The 21,152-nt window shown below is 39.9% G+C and overlaps 1 protein-coding gene across 1 annotated transcript in view; it reads left to right on the top strand.

Moving 5' to 3' along the window:
- Positions 1-21,152, top strand: part of PXDC1 (PX domain containing 1) — a 59,453-nt gene that overhangs the window by 32,418 nt on the left and 5,883 nt on the right. The window contains exon 4 of the mRNA XM_075213002.1: positions 15,235-15,346. Coding sequence (XP_075069103.1) covers positions 15,235-15,346 — 112 coding nt within the window. The remainder of the gene's footprint in view (positions 1-15,234; positions 15,347-21,152) is intronic.

Here is a 21,152-nt window from a genome sequence, read left to right as displayed (position 1 = left end):
TTGTCTGATGGAAGTATATAAGGATGCATGTAGATTAATATTTCTGCTGCAGGGTTTTCCACAGCCTGCATAAAGGCATTACTAACTATGCTACTAGAGCTTACCATGTCCTAAAGCACACCTTTCCTCTACTTATCTTCCATAAAACATTCATTTCTGATCATCTTTTTACAATAAAATAGTGTGGGTACATGATCTAATATCAGGGGTCTGATGTGAAGGTATGTGTAAACAGGTCAAAAGAAAAAGAGAACAACCAAGGTGTAATATTTAGGTTAGAATGCATTTAATAGGCCCAGGATGTATGGTGTACAATCACTCTTTTATCTGATAACCTCCTAAAAGTTTTAAATAAATTAAACAGTTAATAGTATCCATCTATATATTAATAGCATAAGTACAACTATTATGAGTGACTTATTTCTATGATGCCGCTGTCTGAGCAGGACACATAAAGGTCTTTAGTCTGTAGGTTTGCTGAAAAATATTGGCGTTGTAATCAGTTGCATCGTTTTGGAGTTCTTTGGCAAAACTTTCGCCCACCATTTACAACAATGCCTTACCATTGTTCTCTGGAAAATGTGGCAGTTAGCAATACACCTGTGCACCTGCTGGTTGCTCTATAAACTGAACTCTCCGTGTGCACCTGCTTGACCTGGAACATCTGACCTGCTGGATTGTCTGGAAACTGTGACAGTTATTTGCAGCCCTGCTGGGTTACCTGGAACATGTGACCTGCTGGGTGACCTAGAAACTGTGACAGTTATTGGCAGCCACATATCGGCGTGTCTTGTGGGGACCAAGCCTAGCAATGTAACTTCGATGGAAGAAGTTATACATATATTGTAGTGCATAAAGGAATTTTTTAGTTCCTTTAATATAGTGATTGATAATATAGTTATTTATTCATTGAACTCCATTTATTAAATTTCTAAATGTAATGTAGTGTATAAAAAAGTTATTGAATTCTGTTGATAAAGTAATTTAGTCAATACATTTCATTTTAACTTAAGACGGTTTCCGCCAGGTTTCTCTAGTTTTATATAAAACTACTTGAAAGTTATGTTTTTTTCCCAAAAATAATCTGCATTTGAACTTGTGGTTTAAGTCTTAAAAAGTCATAAACAATTATTAATGTTAATTTTAGACATAATTTAGATATAACACATAGGTGGCACCAGTGTATTTCCTTTTGAATTATCTATATATATAAAATACTTGTAGGATCACTTATCAAGGGCATACATTTTCCATTTTCCCATTGATTTATCTGTAATTGGAAAAATAACCAGAAATTGTTCCCTTTTGAGCTTACTGTGTCCAAGAAGGGGTAGTGCTTATGGTTTTTAGATCTTTATACTGTATGAAACAAATATGCTATCCATGTCTTTGAGATACTTTATGCAAAAAAGCAAGAAACGTTTCTGCAATATATCACCATTAAGTATATACTTGCCTGCTTTCGGAAATTCTGTCCAGGAGAGGGGCGTGACTGAGGGTGGGAGGGGCAAACTCGTCATTTGGACCACGCCAAAGTGACGCATTTCACCGTAAATCGCGTCATTTTGGAAAGGCAGTTGCGGGATGCAGGAGTCTTGCCTGCTCTCCCGGGAGTCCATGAGACCGGCCCGAATTTCAGGAGTCTCCCGGACATTCCAGGAGAGTTGGCAAGTATGATTAAGTAACATTTTTAATTTGTGTAGTATGGTCACAGTCTTAATTTTTCCTAGGCTAAGTGAACAGTAATCCTTTTTCCATTCATTATACTAGATGCAGAAAAGCAGATAAATAGGTTCTAAATAAATAATGTGCCCCCAAGAGTAAGAAAGATAAAGTTGAAGTAAAGAATTCTATTTCCATTCTGCATGTTAAGTTAGCATTACTTGTATGATATTGCCACCTACAGGTCAAATATGTTTTAACTTTATAAATACTTCATACTTTCAACAAAGCATGATAATTGTAATATGTAAATAAACTAAAGATATATCTAGACTTTATTTCAAAAAAATAGTTTAATATATACTATTATTGTAAAGTTATGACCAAAAGTTTTGAGAATGACACAAGTATTGGCTTTCACAAAGTTTTCTGCTTCAGTGTTTTAGACCTTTTTGTCAGATGTTGCTATGATATACTGAAGTAAAATTACAAGCATTTCATAAGTGTCAAAGGCTTTTATTAACAATTACATTAAGTTTATGCAAAAAGTCAATATTTGCAGTGTTGACCATTCTTTTTGAAGACCTCTGTAATTTGCCCTGGCATGCTGTCAATCAACTTCTGGGCCACATACTGACTGATGGCCGCCCATTCTTGCTTAATCAATGGCTGGAGTTTGTCAGAATTTGTGGGTTTTTGTTTATCCAACAGCCTCTTGAGGATTGACCACAAGTTCGTAGTGGGATTAAGGTCTGGGGAGTTTCCTAGCCATGGACCCAAAATTTTGATGTTTTGATCTGCCCCGCTGTACGTGCAGATGCACTCACACCTGCCTGCTGTCATTCCTGAGCAAGGTCTACAGTGGTGGTGCCCCAGTCCCGCAGCTAAATCAACTTTAGGAGACGGTCCTGGCGCTTGCTGCTCATTCTTGGGCGCCCTGAAGCCTTTTTCACAACTATTGAACTTCACTCCTTGAAGTTCTTGATGATCCGATAAATGGTTGATTTAGGTGCAATCTGACTATCAGCAATATCCTTGCCTGTGAAGCCCTTTTTATATAAAGCAATGATGACTGCATGTGTTTCCTTGCAGATAAACATGGTTAACTGAGGAAGAACAATGTTTTCAAGCATCACCCTCCTTTTAGAGCTTTCAGTCTGTTATTCTAACTCAATCAGCATGACAGAGTGATCTCCAGCCTTGTCCTCCTCAACACTCTCACCTTTGTTAACGACAGAATCGCTGACCAAATGTCAGCTGGTACTTTTGTGGCAGGGCTGAAATGTAGTGGAAATATTTTTTGGGGTAAAGTTCATTGTCATGGCAAAGAGGGACTTTGAAATTAATTGCAATTCATCTGATCACACTTCATGAAATTCTGGAGTATATGCAAATTGCCATCATAAAAACTGAGGCAGCAGACTTTGTGAAAAATAATATTTATGTAATTCTCAAACCTTTTGGCCACGACTGTATTTCATTCAGTATTTAGCTATTTTAAAGATAGAAGGCCTGCTGCTGAGTTGGCCAAACGCCTGTTTGCGTAGTGTAAAAAACCGCAAATATATACGGCAGATGTCCACAAAACAAGCCACATATATATGTATGCAGTGCTCGAAGTGGAAATTTAGAATTCGTGGTATGGAAATTTTAAGTAAATGGCTAGGGATCTGGGGGATTTTGGTAGTATGACATTTATTAGCCCTAGTACTCAAGACAGTCCCACCACATTCAAAACAGTCCCTTTCCTACCTGTTTACACTACCTGCTGGTTTCTTAAGCTCAGCTGCTGCTTGGCCGGATCCTGGAATGTTGGGTCCTGTTTGGAAATGCATAGTTACCACTCATCTCCTGGAAAGACAAGTAAATAATACACACCCTCACCAGGTCCAACATTAAATCACATATACAAAATGAGCCTATGTCTCCTAGCTAGCACATTATTAGCATCTCCATTACGTCATTAATATATAATTTATAATAAATATCAACCACACAATACAGCAATACCCCTAGACACCCCTATGCTACAGTGATACACTCTTCCACAATCCTGCCCCTTCACATTACAGTAACCCTGCTCCCAGATTACAGAAATCGGATATACTATTCCCATACTATAGCAATACCACCACCACTCTTGCTGCAAACTGCCCCAATACCACCACTCTCCCCACACTGCCCCAATACCACCCATCTCCCCACACTGCCCCAATACCACCCATCTCCCCTCACTGCCCCAATCAATTCCACCCCTCTCCCCACACTGCACCAATACCACCCCTCTCCCCACACTGCCCAATACCACCCTTCTGCCCACACTGTCACAATACCACCCATCTCCCCTCACTGCCCCAACCAATACCACCCATCTCCCCACACTGCACCAATACCACCCATCTCGCCACACTGCCCAATACCACCCATCTCCCCTCACTTCCCCAACCAATACCACCCCTCTCCCCACACTGTCACAATACCACCCATCTCCCCTCACTGCCCCAACCAATACCACCCCTCTCCCCACACTGCCCCAATACCACCCATCTCCCCTCACTGCCCCAACCAATTCCACCCCTCTCCCCACACTGCCCAATACCACCCCTCTCTCCACACTGCCCAATACCACCCTTCTGCCCACACTGTCACAATACCACCCATCTCCCCTTACTGCACCAACCAATACCACCCCTCTCCCCACACTGCCCAATACCACCCATCTCCCCTCACTGCCCCAACCAATACCACCACTCTCCCCACACTGCCCCAATACCACCCATCTCCCCTCACTGCCCCAACCAATTCCACCCCTCTCCCCACACTGCCCAATACCACCCCTCTCCCCACACTGCCCAATACCACCCTTCTGCCCACACTGTCACAATACCACCCATCTCCCCTTACTGCACCAACCAATACCACCCCTCTCCCCACACTGCCCAATACCACCCATCTCCCCTCACTGCCCCAACCAATACCACCACTCTCCCCACACTGCCCCAATACCACCCATCTCCCCTCACTGCCCCAACCAATTCCACCCCTCTCCCCACACTGCCCAATACCACCCCTCTCCCCACACTGCCCAATACCACCCTTCTGCCCACACTGTCACAATACCACCCATCTCCCCTCACTGCCCCAACCAATACCACCCATCTCCCCACACTGCACCAATACCACCCATCTCCCCACACTGCCCAATACCACCCATCTCCCCTCACTTCCCCAACCAATACCACCCCTCTCCCCACACTGTCACAATACCACCCATCTCCCCTCACTGCCCCAACCAATACCACCCCTCTCCCCACACTGTCACAATACCACCCATCTCCCCTCACTGCCCCAACCAATACCACCCCTCTCCCCACACTGCCCCAATACCACCCATCTCCCCTCACTGCCCCAACCAATATCACCCCTCTCCCCACACTGCCCCAATACCACCCATCTCCCCACACTGCACCAATACCACCCATCTCCCCTCACTGCCCCAACCAATACCACCCATCTCCCCACACTGCCCCAACCAATTCCACCCCTCTCCCCACACTGCACCAATACCACCCCTCTCCCCACACTGCCCCAACCAATACCACCATCTCCCCACACTGCCCCAACCAATTCCACCCCTCTCCCCACACTGCACCAATACCACCCCTCTCCCCACACTGCCCCAACCAATACCACCCATCTCCCCACACTGCCCCAACCAATTCCACCCCTCTCCCCACACTGCACCAATACCACCCCTCTCCCCACACTGCCCAATACCACCCTTCTGCCCACACTGTCACAATACCACACTAGTAGTAATAATACACACAATGATTAAAATAGTAATACAAAATAATAACTAATAAGTATTATGGGATGGCTTCAAATGTGTTGCCCTGAGAGGCTATCACAAGTAAGCAGTTGATTATACAGCTGTAACATTTTACATGCTTACAATAGCAGACAGTTTTAGATTTATATGTGGATGCAGCAAAGCATTAGCAGCCATATTCCAATGCAGGACAATTATGTCTGCACATATTTCTCACCTAAAAGATCTATTGTGTGACGAATGGTATAGACTCAAGAGCATTGAGACCAAATAAACAGTCACATAAAAATAATTGCAACAGTGACGGAAGCCCCACCCTGCTCTCAATGCCAGTCCTCATCTGTAGAAACAAGAGTGAATTGGAGGGCACTTACCTCCCTTTTCAGTTATCCCCTGATATACAGTGTGTTGGTTTTCTTTTATCTCCCAGAAGCTGGCGACAGAAATGACAATGTCCTGTAATCCACTGCAATACTAAAAAAAATAAATAATAATAATAATTTGTTTGTATTATGAATGCAATTCTTTATTACGTGCTATTGTAACTTTACCACTAGATGGCAGGACAGATGCAGTGAAATATAAGAAATTAAGTCCTAGCACATAAAAAATATGCATCAGTTGCTGCGAAGTTAAAGATCTATAAATCAGTATCTTAAAGGCATGGGTTTGTTTCAGCAATTCAGCAATTGCATTTAGATATAGTTGTCCTGGATAAAAAAATAAGAATTCATGTACGTTAGACTGCACAGCTGTCCTTGTCCTCATAATTATACATAAAGTAATACACCTCCCAATATGGCATAACCACTGGAAATAATTATAATACAATACAATCTAGTTTTTTAAATAGTCATGTTCAATAAATCTCAGATTATATAACATACAAAATAGTAATTGGTATTAAGAATCTCACCCAGCGTAAATAACAAGAATATAAAAAACTAGTCATAATTTGGGGGCAATTTAGTGAGAAAATCTTCAAACTTTCAAAGTAAAAGTCATTGGCTGTGAAATTTAAAATTGTTTTACTATAGCAGTAATGAGTTCAGTGGCAGGAGACAACACTTAAAGAGTATCTGTCAAGGCTGATATTTCAGTGAGAGATTTACCTGCATATTATTATTATTATCCTTTATCTGTTATGCGCCACGAGATTTCCACAGTGCTGTACATAGTACAAACAGTAGACTATACAGGGTGAAACACTACTGAACAGTAAACAGAAAATACCAATACTTCAGAAATTTCAGGCAGGCTAATGCAGTCAAGACGGAGCAGAAGAACAAGTATGGAGACAGGAGGGATGAGGTCCCTGCTCATGCGAGCTTACATCCTAAGGGAGGGTAAACAAAAATCAGGCACAAAGGGGAGCCAGTTGAAGCATGGGGGAGAGAAAAGGGGGGCCAGGAGGAGGGAGGGGGTTAAGTGGATAGTTGGTAGGGTTTGAGGAACAGGTGAGTATTAAGTGCCTCTTTGAAGGAGCACAGATTAGGAGAGAGACGGATGGAGCGAGGGAGGTCATTACAGTGAAGGAAGGCCGCACGGGAGAAGTCTTGGATTCTGGAGTGGGAAGAGGTGGTAAGAGTGGAGGAGAGGCAATGGTCATTGGCCGAGCGCAGGGAGTGTGAATGGAGAGGAGGTTAGAGATATAGGGGGCAGTAGACTGGGAAAGAGCCTTGCAAGTGATGGTAAGGAGCTTGAAAAGGATTCTGTAGAAAGAGGAGCCAGTGTAAGGCAAGTCAGAGAGGGGTGGCAGAGCAGGAGCGGGGTGAAAGGAAGATGAGTCTTGCAGCCGCATTGTATATAGAGCGGAGGGGGGCGAGATGGGAGTGGGGGAGGCCGGTAAGGAGAAGGTTGCAATAATCAAGGTGGGAGATGATCAATGCATGGATGATGGTTTTGGTGGAATCCTGAGAGAGGAAGGGCCGGATGCGGGCAATGTTGCGCTGTTGGAAGCGACAAACTTGGGCAAGGGATTGAATGTGGGGGCCAAAAGAGAGTGAGGAGTCGAGGGTGACACCCAGGCAGCGGAGTTGGGTGACAGAGGAGATGGTGGTGTTGTTAACAATGATAGAGAGGTCATGGTGGGAGGGGAGTCTAGGGAGAGGAAAGACAATGAGTTCAGTTTTAGAGATGTTAATTTTGAGAAAGAGCAAGGACATCCAGGAGGAGATGGCAGAGTGGCAGTCAGATACATAAGAGAGGAGGCTGGAGGAAAGATCAGGAGAAGAGATGTAGAGGTGAATGTCGTCAGCATAAAGGTGATACTGAAGACCGAAGGAGGAGATGAGAGCACCAAGGGAGGAAGTATGTCTCTCCTCACTCCCTCCTCACTCTCTGCTGATGGGCTGAACCATTATGCTGCAGTAAAGTCAAGCTTAGATACCCCCTCTGAAAAGTGGTGCTACCCACACAGCACGGGACTAGCACACAGGGCAGCATTAACCCTGCCTGCACCTCACTAGCATGGACAGCCTTTGGACCCCAGACATCAGCTGTCAAACGTCAAGTAAATAGCTAGATTATCGTTCCATGTCTGTAGAGTGCATACACATGGCAGAATTGGACATACATTGTTTATAACTGAAAGACATTTTTTAACCAGTACGACTAATCATCTGAAACAATGATCTGTGCTTTGGAACGATGATCGTTCATCATTCCAGGGTACACGCTACTGTGATATTTGGCCAATCAGTCGTGTATCATCTGATGGGCCTAATAATTGGCTGAAAACAGTGTAGTGTGTACCCAGCCTTACACTCAGCTGATCAGGACTCTGTATTGTACAGTTTGATTACATTAGTTTAATTACATTACAAGAAGCATCTCAGGAGCCCAAAACGTTTGTCTGATGGTGCTTGGGATAGTCACACTCTAATTAATATTCATATATTTCAATATTTGATATGTCTCCTATTACTGAGCCTTATGTTGAGTAAATATATAAGAAACTTACAGCTGTAATATACATCAAATGTGACATATATTATTTGCAGCGTAATCACAAATGAAAGTATAGAAGGAGGCACTTCTATCAGTTAAACTTTTTTTGAATAGCTTGTGGATATATAAATGTATCAGCAATATCTTTGTGAATATATTACATGTAATACAATTAAAATCTCATGGTAGTATTTATTTATGCAAATAATTGTCAGTAAAAAACATTCTTTAACTTTCCTTAAATAATACATAAAACATATACCTGACACAAAAATATAAATTGCACACAACTAACAGCAGGAGGGAGCAGATGGAGTTGGTTCACTTATAATCAAACCGCTATGAGCAAAAATATCAATATTTATTGAATCAGCTCAGCCCATAAAAAAAACAAAAAAAAGTCAGTTGACTCTAAGATGAAATGCAACTGTAGGAGATGTTTCATCTGGTAACCCTAACCCTTTCCTTTCTAAATTAAATTAATTTGAATATTCACAATGTTATTTGTAGGAACTTCTGTATTTTAAAATTTTAGCGAGCATCTTTATTTTTAAGAGAAATCAAAACTAAGCCGGTTTTCAGCTCGCAGCTCCCTGAAGGTACAGTAATAACGGTAATTACGTGCACTATTACCGTAATTACCGTAATTCCCCGGGAATCGCGACGTTTGGAGCTAATTCTGCCCACTTCACTAGGAAGTGGGGCACTTCCTAGTGAAGTGGGCAGAATTCGGGAGATTGCCACACTCACCCGGGAGTCCGGGAGACTCTCGCAAAATGCGGGAGTCTCCGTGACATTCCGGGAAAATTGGCAAGTATGCGGTATATCCCCTATATCACACACAGTCCCCATCTCAGCAGTATTTATCATGTCACGCACAGACTCTCCCCCAGACTAAATATTAATTACCACATCTCCACAGGATATGTCACATACAGCCCCCTCCAAGTATATATCACATGACACAGTTTTTGCCCATAGTATATATTAAAACACATATCCAACTGATATAATAATGAGTTCTTAAAGTCTAACCTAAAAAAACAAGGTTTATAATTCCTAATCTAAAATATCCCCAGTCTTTTATGTATATTTCAGTAAATTGGAGCCCGACCTTGGGCCTGAATCATTAAGGCAAAAAAGGAGTAAATGTTCTCTGGGACAAACCATGTTACAATTGAAGGGGTGCAAATCAGTTTATTATTTTGCACATAAGTTAAATACTGGCTGTTTTTTTATGTAGCACACAAATACTTGACAGCTTTATTATTACACTGAAATTTAAAGTTGATCTAGGACATGTCCTATCCCAACTATAAATCTGTCCACACATTTTAAATTTACCTCCCCCTCCAATGCAACATGGTTTTTCCCAGGTGCAAATTTTTTACTCCTTTTTTATGTTTTGCTCTCCTTATTGACTCAGGCCCCTTGTGTCTAAATGAACTGTCTAACTGCAATAAAATAAAACTTTGGAGAAACAGTCATCTTAGTTATTCAATGTCTTAAAGAAATAGTCTTCATAAAAATGGTGTTATAGTGTTGTTGTTTTTACATAATATGTCATTAATTTGAAGACATTTTCAAAAATCTTTGAATCTTTTCATACTACCCAGATACCTTGGTACCTTATAACTGAGGGTGTGGTGCTGGTAATCATATAAAACTTCACTATCAAAGTTCTCCTTTATACTGAGTATTTTAGAAAGGCTGCATGTTATTATTATTTATTATTACCATTTATTTATATAGCGCCACTAATTCTGCAGAGCTGTACAGAGAACTCACTCACATCAGTCCCTGCCCCATTGGGGCTTACAATCTAAATTCCCTAACACACACACACACACAGACACACACAGACTAGGGTCAATTTGTTAGCGGCCAATTAACCTACCAGTATGTATTTGGAGTGTGGGAGGAAACCGGAACACCCGGAGGAAACCCACGCAAACACGGGAGAACATACAAACTCCTCACACATAAGGCCATTGTTGGGTATTGAACTCATGACCCCAGTGCTGTAAGGCAGAAGTGCTGACCACTTAGCCACCATGCTGCCCATGTTTAGGCAGCCTTCTTTTTACGTTATCAGGCAGTGTTCTTTATCATCATTGCCTTTGGATACAACACAAAGCTGTTCTCAGGGTACAATGTTACCAGATCTGCAGCAGGAGTTGTATAGAATCAAAGGGCAAAACAATTAAAAACTATGCCTGATTATATAAAGTACAGAAGAACATCAGAAAGTTAAGCCAAGGTATTTAGTAAAAAATACATAGGATAGCATCTACAAACGAATAAACAAAAGTAATGGGAATGTAGGAAACCTTGTTAAATGTAAGAGGTAAGGCTGTGTAACATAAAATAATCTGGGACAGGGAGTAGCAGGCAGCTGTGTCTTTACATATTGCATAAGTTTCCCCAGTCTACATGTATTTTTGCTGAAAACTGCTTGAGACTTGACAAGTAACACTGACCTTGTCTTTTATGTAATGCTGACACCTGGCAGATGTCAGACACTATCACTTCTTGCTTTGATAACTGTGTTTTTATTGTTCACAACACAAATAACACAGCAGACTTCTGTCAGGATGACACAAGGCGACCCTAGCTCTAGCTAGATAGACATCCTGCCTAGTCATCGGCCAACTAGCTGGTATTAGTCGCCCCGTCCAGAACAACAAAAGCAGCCTTTTATTAACTAATCACACCCATGAGGGGCAAATTTGTGTGTTTAATTTACTAGTCTTAGTCTGCAAGAACTTAATCCTGTCTGCAACCTGTGCCTGCAGACTCTTTGGGATTTCACCTGTCCCTATGCAGGAGAGGTGCTGCAAATAACCCTCTTTGTCACATTTAATTCTGGTCTTCATTAAGTTTTCTATGATGTATTTGTATTACTGTAGAAAACCCCCCAACTTGATTTTGAAATGCATACTTTTTTACAATCAGTTAATCTGCCTGAGCTCTTTCAGCATAACTGTTTTCATCCATTCGGATAAAGTAACAATCTTGTAGATATACTTATGTATAAATTGCTTTCTGCCTGAGTATTTTAAAATGACTCCTATTTTCCAAAACAAAATTAATGGTAAGAAGATGTCAATGGGTTTGTTATAAATAAGAATCAGACAGAAAAAGAACATATTGTATGTTTTGCATTTTTGCAGCACTTAAAGGGGATGCTCACCCAGCATTCACACTGTCATTCTTTAGCTACTTATTTATGTGAAATATAAAGATTTATTTTGTGTACTCACTGTAACCATTAGCGATGGCCGGTAATGTATAGTGCTACGTATACACTACAGAAAAGTTCTCCTGGTGCGATATAGATAACAATTTTACCAATGACTGAAAAAAAATAATTCCCGATCAGCATACTGATTCATGTGTACTCACTAAACACGTTTTACAAGATTTACCTTCAGATCTGTGCTTTTCATAACCATCAGCTGAAAAGATTGTGACTTTGTTCACTCCATAGAGGTCTATGAACACTGCCGGTCGGTTGTGACTGCATACACACTGAAGAATTGGAACGCATAGTTCCATTGCTGAACAAGATTTTTAGTTCAGTTTAAAAATTAAATGAAACGATATGATGTACTTTGGAATGGTAATCGTTCATTGGAACGTACACACTAATGCAAAAGTGGGCCGGGCAGTTGTTTATTGTGTGATTGGCCCGATAATCGTCTGAAAAGCCTGTAGCGTGTACCCAGCCTAAGCCGAAAACATTGGCTTCCATTGCTTGCTTATGCTAGCATGTACTGATGTGCAAGATATAACATTAGTCCAAGTTGCATTTAGAGACAGATTATGGGATCTAGGCAAGACATATAAAAATCTACATAAAAAAGGGTTAGCACAATCCAGGCACCCACTGGGCCCGAGTAAGAGCCTTGGTTGCCTAATGGATGATCCAGCTCTGGTTGCATTAAGAACTTTACTTATATTTCAGCCCAGATAAATGTTTTTCACATTTTTTAACAGGTATAAATGTATCTCATTTATTATGAAAATTTTAAAATATATCTATCATATTGAGAACATATTTTACTTCAGTAGTACCGAAATTGCTTTTTTTCCTGTTTGATGATATATTTAAGATGTTTTATTGTTCTTTTCAAAGTTTGGTATATCACATTTTGTGTTATATTATTATAAGAATTTGCTTTTGGTATATTTCAATAAATTAAAAACGGTGCTACCTCCAAGCACAGGACATATATTCCTCCAGCACCCAAAGAATGAAATCTCTTAGAAAATGAATCTCTTTGAAATTAACACACTGGGGACAATTTAATTCAAAGTGCAAATGTACAGTAATCCACCACAACCAATCACATTTCCTTCTATTGTCCAAATTGCATAGAAAGGTCAACGCGTTTACTGTTTGGTTGGTATAGGTAAGTGCACATTTGACATTGTATATGCTCTTAGTAAATAAATTTAAAAGTGCTGTCATTCCTTCAGTGTAGAAGGCATGACAATATCAGAATTTGGGTGGCAGAAACTTGCTTACATTGACTACAATGTACACAGTGTCAGACTGAGCCATGAAGGGCCCACCAGGGGAATGCGGTTATAGGGCCCCATAAAATATTGTGTGTGCTCCGCCCTCAAAGTGAGGGCGCACCGCTGAAGAGGCGTGACAAGCCACCAGAGTCAAGCCCAGCCAGTAGAGGTGGCGTGGTCAGCCCACAAAATACATTTTTGATGCTTATTAATTATATGCATTCCACTGTAGCTCCTCAGTGCTGGTCGGCTTTTTCCACTTGAGCTGATTTTTTAAACTCCCCATCTGCCAAACTCAGATCGGTGGATAAGCCATCACATCGGCCAGGCAGTGTAAGGTTTGAAAACAGCATCTCAGGTGTAAATAGCAGCACAGCGCTTGTGAGATACAGTGAAGTAGGCATAATTAAAAGTACCAAAAGAAAAAAAATAAACTTTATCCAATCAAAAAAAAAAACTTGTATATAAGTTATGCATTATCTATATTTTAAATATTTTCAGCATGTATAGGGTATTTTAAATTCTATAAAATAAAACAATCTATTTAGAATAATAGTATAAAAATACTGTACATGCACTTACCTATAACGAAGTTACCGTGATCTCTTCTTTCTTTCTCTCTTTCTCTTCCATCTTCTGATGTTCCTTTTTAGAAAATCAGCCTTTTAGGGAAAAATTGTGGTGAGGTACAGTAGTAAAGAGGAACAATGTGTTGATGTACCGAGTGGCAGCATGGGATGACAGGCAGTGAAAAATGAGGGGGCGTGTGGCACATGGCGTATCTGGCAGCAGAGATGGGGAGTCTGGCAGTTGGGGTGTAAGGCAGCAAGGAGGGGGGGGGGTGTGCAGCAGTTAGGGTGTCTTGCAGAGGGTGGTAGGAGAAGGGCAGATGGCATTTCTGGCAGCAGTCAGGGAGAGTGCAACATATTAGGGTGTCTGGCAGCAGGGAGTGGGTGCCTGGCAACAGCGAGGAGGAGTGTCATAGGTGTGCAGCAGGGAGGGAGAGTGTGAAAAATTAGGTTATCTGCTAGCATGGATGGGGGATGTGGCAATGGGGATTCCTGGAAGCAGAGAGGAAGGGGGGGGGGTGCAAGTTGGCAGAGGGGGTTCCTTGAAGCACTCACTCATTCACACACACTGGCAAGCACACAGGCTTTGTTACATTTACCTGTTCCTGCTGTGCTGCCTCCAGCTTCCTCTGTGGTTTGGGACAGTTTGGGTAGGGGGCATGTCTATGCTTTGTTTGACTGATATCACTCAGCCAATAGCAGCACAGGAGTCCCTGTCTGAGCAGAAAACTCCTCAGTACTACAGAGCAGTGCAGGTTGCTGCAACTCCATTTCCCCCAATTGGGCTCATGTGATCTCATACCCTACCCCTACAGAAAGGAGGACCATCAGGCTGTAGGGCCCACCAGTGACTTCCCCGGCAACCCGGTGGGCTAGTCCGACACTGTATTTACAGTGTATAAGGTTCTTAGAGATTGGCTGACTGCACTAGGAGACCCATGAAATCCAACTATTCATCCTTGCCCAATCTCTGATACAGATCTGTCCATTCAGTGACCAGTCTCAAAGGCTGGATATAAAAGTCTGTGGCCACCTTAATACTGGCCACTGATGCCTGCAATATCACAGGCAATATCTGCCAATTGTGTTTTGCCCCAAAGTGACGGGGATGCTTTGTAATAATTCTATTGAATTTGATAGATTCAATATCAAGCATGTTTGTAAATTAGATTGGGAGGTGACCAGTATCAGCTTGTGTCTGCACTCACCTCCCACCGTACTGTGGCTCCTGTGATGTCAGAAGTGATCTGGTTCCTTGGACCAAGTAATGAATTGCCGAATCTTGTCCACTTGGGCCACCTATAGGTATAAACAAATTGGACAGTGATCTTGTCTCGTGGGCCAGTTTAATGCTGAACTCATTAAAGAGGCCTAATTCTCATGTCCCTTAATCCTTTTCAATGCTATCTTTCCACCACTTCTATGGGTTCAAATTTATAACTCAACTGTCCCAGAATGAATCCTTTCATGACAAAGGACCTCTATGCATTTGTAAATATTAGTTTGTATGAAAACAATATGAAAACAATATGTGTATTTTTTCAAACTGTACTGTGCTAAGCAATATAATGTATTTATAAATAATTAATACAATTTATGTGTTTTCTGGTGCAATATTAAGTGAGAAAATATCATCTTTTACAGGAAATTGTATGTTAATTTTTCACAAGTAAATTGTTCCTTATTTTTTTGTCTTAGAAATCATGCGTTCCAATGGCTTTTGTCTAGCCAACACAGAAACAATAGTCATCGACCACAGCCTTCCCCATGTTAAAGATCCCGACTTGGATGTAGACTCAACAGATAATTTGTGAGTATATTGCAAGTGCAGCAATAAAACTTTTTCCTATTTCTGTGTTCTTGCCAAAGTATCTTTTACAAGACTACAAGTTCAAGCTCTTAGCAGTGACCTTACTTTGGCATGCCAATTAATTTCACAGCATAGAGAAAGCAGCTATTCATTGCCTAGTGTTACAAAGAAACTTCTAACAGAGTCCACAAGCTATAAGAATTCCAAATAACGGCATTGATATTAATTTATTTTATCCTTTAGTATAAGATGAAATGGATATCTGTGACTGGCCACATTTTTAGCAGGCTAAATCTGCACTGTAGCATAAAGTTGCTGACTAAAGGGGCCCTGAGCTCAGGCTTCAGGGGATTTTGTCCAGTTAGCTTCCTGTTCTCTTAACCAATCAAGTATCATGGACAGGTGTGAATTATCTTGAGAAGGTTAATTTTGTTTTGTCTTTAGTGTTCTTTACGTTGTCCTGTACAGTATGTGGTAAATATAATTTTTTTAAGCTTACCACACAATGCTTTTACTTATCTTCAGCAGTTTTTCAGGGATTCCTCTGCCATGGTGCAGGCAAACTGGGTTGAGCATGCCACAAGCATAGCCAGGATACCTTGTTCCCAGTGGCCATCATGTGCACACATCGTCATATCATACAGGATTTTTACTTCCTTTAATTTGTAGGGGTATATTTACTAAACTGCAGGTGTGAAAAAGTGGAGGTGTTGCCTATAGCAACCAATCAGATTGTAGTTATCATTTATTTAGTAGTCTACAAAATGACGGCTAGAATGTGATTGGTTGCTGTAGGCAACATCTTCACTTTTTCAAACCCGCAGCATGATTAATTTACCCCATAGTCCTTCCGTCAGCTCTACAGTCTTGAAACTTTACTTTATAACCCTTCCTGCCATGATAATATTACTCAAAATAGATGTTGCTGTAGAGCAAAAAAAAAAAGCAGAGCAAATTCTATAATGGAGATGCTCTGAATCTTTGGGAGTTTTAGGGGCCTATTTGTTAGAACCCAGCAATATAAAATATTTTCTGTAAATATTTTCTATATTTTTGCTTATCACAGTGATAGAAAATCTTCTCTCATTGCAATTTAACAATAGATCTTCGCCGGTGCAGCTGAGTGGTAGTTCCTTGTAAATACTGTCCGGCAGCGATAAGACTAGTGTTGGATCATATGCACGTGTGCATATGGCCAGACTTGGCCTTCCAGTTCCACTTTCACAAAAAAAATCAAGAAAAAGTAAAAAAAAAATATATATAAATTTTTTTTTTAGATTTTCATACACTTAAATGTATAAAATGCTTTATTTAAATAATATAGCACTTAGATCTGTAGCATCCTGAGATGAGGATAGGAGGACATTGCCTGTACTTTGCTTTGAATGGGGAAGCCTTGGCCAGAGACCACAGGGGGCTTGGGAAAATAGGGGGAAGCCCTAAATACATCAAAAACTCAAGTTTTCACTGGCTAAAGGGCTTTTCTCTCTTTCTTAAGTAGGCCTCTATGTTACCGAAAAAAGGCTTGTATGCATGAGCAGCTTTGTTTTTTTCTTACTATGTTTATGTCATTTTTTCCACTTTTATTCAACTACCTGGGAGCAGCAACTGAAAGAAATACAAACATAAAAGCAAAGAAAATGCAAGAGAAAACACAAGTGTGTATTGCACCTTAATGTGCCCTTATCTGGCCAGGTTGTCTGCTTGTACACATACCACAAGGCTCTTGATAATAGAACAATCAGTTAGATAGCGGCCATTGATTGACCATACTTTAGTCCCAACAGACTGAATTTTCGCAGTCTGGATTGATCTAATGTGAATTAGTTGATCTTGATTGCTGTTAGCGTCCAATTTAGCTCTAAAACAGACTTGTCCGTTAGATTACAGGATCACCTATAGAATATGAAGTTGCTGGCTTTTGTTCTATTCTTCACAAAAAATGATGCTCAAAGTGTTTATGTCCAGGTCTAACAGTATGTGACACCTACACAGTTTTATGTGAGCAGGGTAAATGCCCAACATCAATAATAATCAAGGTGTCAGTACACATTATTGATGGTGTTTACCACATGAAACTTATTGAAAAGGTTCATTATATACATATTCAATAATCACATGTGTTTAAATACATAACAAAACTGTCATAGATGTGTTGCTAGATGTGTAGATTGAGAGCCCTGTGTCTGGGTAATTCATACTCGTTTAGGACCATTTACAACAAATGCTATACTTATGTGGGAGACATTGACATATTATTATAGATATTAGACATGATGTATAAGTGATTTGTGTCTGGTACCCCACTTGATAAGATCTCTCATCATTCAAAGCTGTGAAATGTAACATTACTAGCTTAATATTATTCCTTACACCTGCTGGCTGTCTGATTATAATGAAGTAAATTGATTGGTGTAATTGCTGTCAGAACAGCACTGCACAGTCAGACCACAGAACAGGGTTATTTGCCTTTCACAGCAAGAGACATGGCAATAGTCTGTGCCAGAATGTTATCCCGTTGCACTGGTCACCGCTGTCATGCACTCTCTTTGAATGCTGGATGATTCCTTGACGTCTTATGGAACATTTCGGCCCCGACTTTGCTTGAGCTTTGTTCGTGGTACTGTGAAGAGAATTGATAGTGGAACTATGAAGAATGTGTTTACTTGGCTTATGTGCACAATAAAACATTTGATCATGTAGCCTCAGTGCCAAAGTGTCTGCAGCACGCTGCTCCATTACACATTTTGGCACTTGAATGTATGACGGAAATTATTTCCTAATCTTGTTCCAGTGCTATAACATATTTTATTTAAGGACTCATGTCATGTTTGAAAAAGCATATGCCCGTGAAACATGCCATATCATTCTTCTTGCTTTGTTATTTAATTAGCACAACTCTGAAATAGTAAAGCGTCACTTAATATTTAAATAATAGGACAAATAATTAAAAACCTATGCGTGCCCTCACATTTTGATTGACTGATCTCCATTCCGATGCATGAATGGAAAAAAAGAACAGATAATGCAGAAAGCGGCATCCTATAAGATTAGCTGTAACGTGTCCACAAAAATGCAAAGGTAGAAATGGAGCTGTAGAACGCAGGGACTTATTCATTAAGGATCTTAACTTAAGAAACTTCTTATTTCAGTCTCCTGGGCAAAACCATGTTACAATGTAAGGGGTGCAAATGAGTGTTCTGTTTTGCACATAAGTTAAATACTGACTGTTTTTCATGTAGCACACAAATATCAACTTTAACTTTCAGTGTACAAATAAGCTATCAAGTATTTGTGTGCTACATCAAAAAACAGTCAGTATTTAACTTATGTGCAAAACAGAATGCTAATTTGCACCCCTTGCATTGTAACATGGTTTTGTCCAGGAGACTTAAATAAGACGTTTCTTAAGTTAAGATCCTTAATGAATCAGACCCTCAGTGTGTATTTTGAAAATGTTTTGGGTTTTTTCAAGTTTCTAATATATAAACATACAAGAAGGGATGAAAAATGTGTCAACAAGACGTAAATTCAGACTGCTACAGGAAATGTGTAGTCAGTCTGAACTTGCCTTAAGATCTAAACTAAAAATCTTAGTACCTGAATTGTTATATACACCAGTTACCTTCATCCGACCTTACCTAGAATTCTGTCTGTATGAGCTGTGCTTTCATTCATCATCATCATTATCATCGTTTATTTATATAGCGCCACTAATTCCGCAGCGCTGTACAGAGAACACACTCACTAAATATTTTCTTATGTTCATTTGATCACAAATCAATGGACAACACATTTATATGTTTGCTCATATGGTTTTGGGCATCCATTGCACCCCTGTAAAATGACTGTCCCTCTGAGTGTTTTAGTACCCTAACCCCATCCACTGTACTACAGATTTCTTTCAGTTGTGCAATGGTCTAGCTCCACCTACTCAATGAGGTCATTGCGCAACAGCATGGTGACATCATCATTCCCCGCTTCCTCCTACGGCCCCCTTCAACAGGAAATACAGATGCGGGACTTGTAAGAATTAATTTTATTTATTTGGACTCCCATCAGTGCAGCACTTTTGAGGTACATGTGCAGAACGAGTCCAACTAACTTCTCTGATGATGCCATCATGTCTTGCAGAGCTCAGCATTCAGAAGAGTTGCCATTATTTCTCTTTTCTTCACCATAATCTGCATGTTTTATTTTTGTTATTAATTCAAAAATGTTACAATTAAACATTTTATTATATAGTGAATTAAGTTGTGGTAAAAAGGTCAGATTGTTAATTCTTTAGCCCATATAAGAAATGTTGTGCACCCCTGTAAAACTCACGGTTTTGCCTCTTTGCTTGGTCACACAAAGGCAGGCACGGGACAGTGTGACAGCAGAAAGGTAGGTGGATGATATTTCATAACAGGAAAATACAGATTTGTGCTTTATATTTTGCAAAACATCAAGCCGCCAAAGAAAGACATTAGAGATATGTTACCCAAAAACACATTTCATTTTTTCTATTTTATAGACACCCAAACATTTATCACAACGTCTTTTAGCACCAAATTATGGAGCATAGCCTACTATGCATATCTGCACAAATTACAAAGCACTAAAACAATTAAGTATATAAAGTTTGAATAGTAGTATGGATTTAAAAATATTTTAGTCAAATGGGAATTGACCCTCCAGAAAGAGATGTGTGAGATGAATGATGATGTAATGTGAAAAATTAGACTAAGGAGACTAATTTTATAGTGTGTCTGTCTATAGATGCACACTAGTTTAGATATACAATATAAAGTTTAAATATCTAACTAAAGACCTCTTAAACGGGAAATATAATTCAGTGAAATAAAAAAAATATCCTGAGTTTCCTGAAGTGCCAGAGAGGGGGTATTCACAAATGGACCTGGTCCACTATAAGGATCTAATCTTATCTGCAGCAAATTCAGCTTTTTTTCAGATTCCTGCTTTGATCCTAAGCCTTTCATCTACAGACCTCCTTAGAAATATGTTAGCCAGTTACAGCAGTAAGTGTCAAAGTGCTGATGAACAGAGAACCTATACTTACCTTACTGTTTATGGAGGATGGTAGAATAGGCCTTAGAAATTTGCATAGGTACAATGCCTTATATTGGCCAAGAATGGATGGGGAGTTGTAGATTTAGGGACAATGCACCATGTAGTAGAGTAGATCAGGATTGGTTTCATAGTCATTATAGTAATCTCAATATCACTTGCATTTTATGTAGAAATAATATATTATATATATTAATATAATAAAATTATATAATATATTGCTATTAGATTACTTTCATTAAACATTAGAATAAGGAAAACTACTTTTCTTATTCTAGAAAAGCTTTTTGCTTGCAGGTAGCAGCAAGCAAAAAGCCGGTACTGAAATTACCGCATTAATTGTAATTACGCAAACTAATACCGTAATATCAGTAATAATGCGCAAGCCGAATTACTTTTTACAGTAATACGGCCAATTGGATTCCCCCCTTGTGTTTAATTAGTATCAAAATAGCATTTTATAATTTAGAAGTAATGTTTGCAATAAATGAGTACATTAATTCCTCTAACATTTATGTATTAACCTGCACTTATTTAATATATAGCAGTTTACAGAGAATATTTACTCATTTACATCAGCCCCTGCCCCAGTGGAATATATAGTCTATATTCTCTACTAGACGGATATAAACACACTATTGTTAACTTTGTCAGAAGCCAAATAATCTACCAGTATGTATTAGGAGTGTGGGATTAAACCCAAGCACTTTTGTAGGAAGCCCCTACAAACATAGGT

Source organism: Mixophyes fleayi, chromosome 5, assembly GCF_038048845.1.
Source record: "Mixophyes fleayi isolate aMixFle1 chromosome 5, aMixFle1.hap1, whole genome shotgun sequence".
Lineage (NCBI taxonomy): Eukaryota > Metazoa > Chordata > Amphibia > Anura > Limnodynastidae > Mixophyes > Mixophyes fleayi.
Note: the sequence above shows the minus strand (reverse complement) of the source record. Positions and strands in the feature narration are given on the sequence as shown.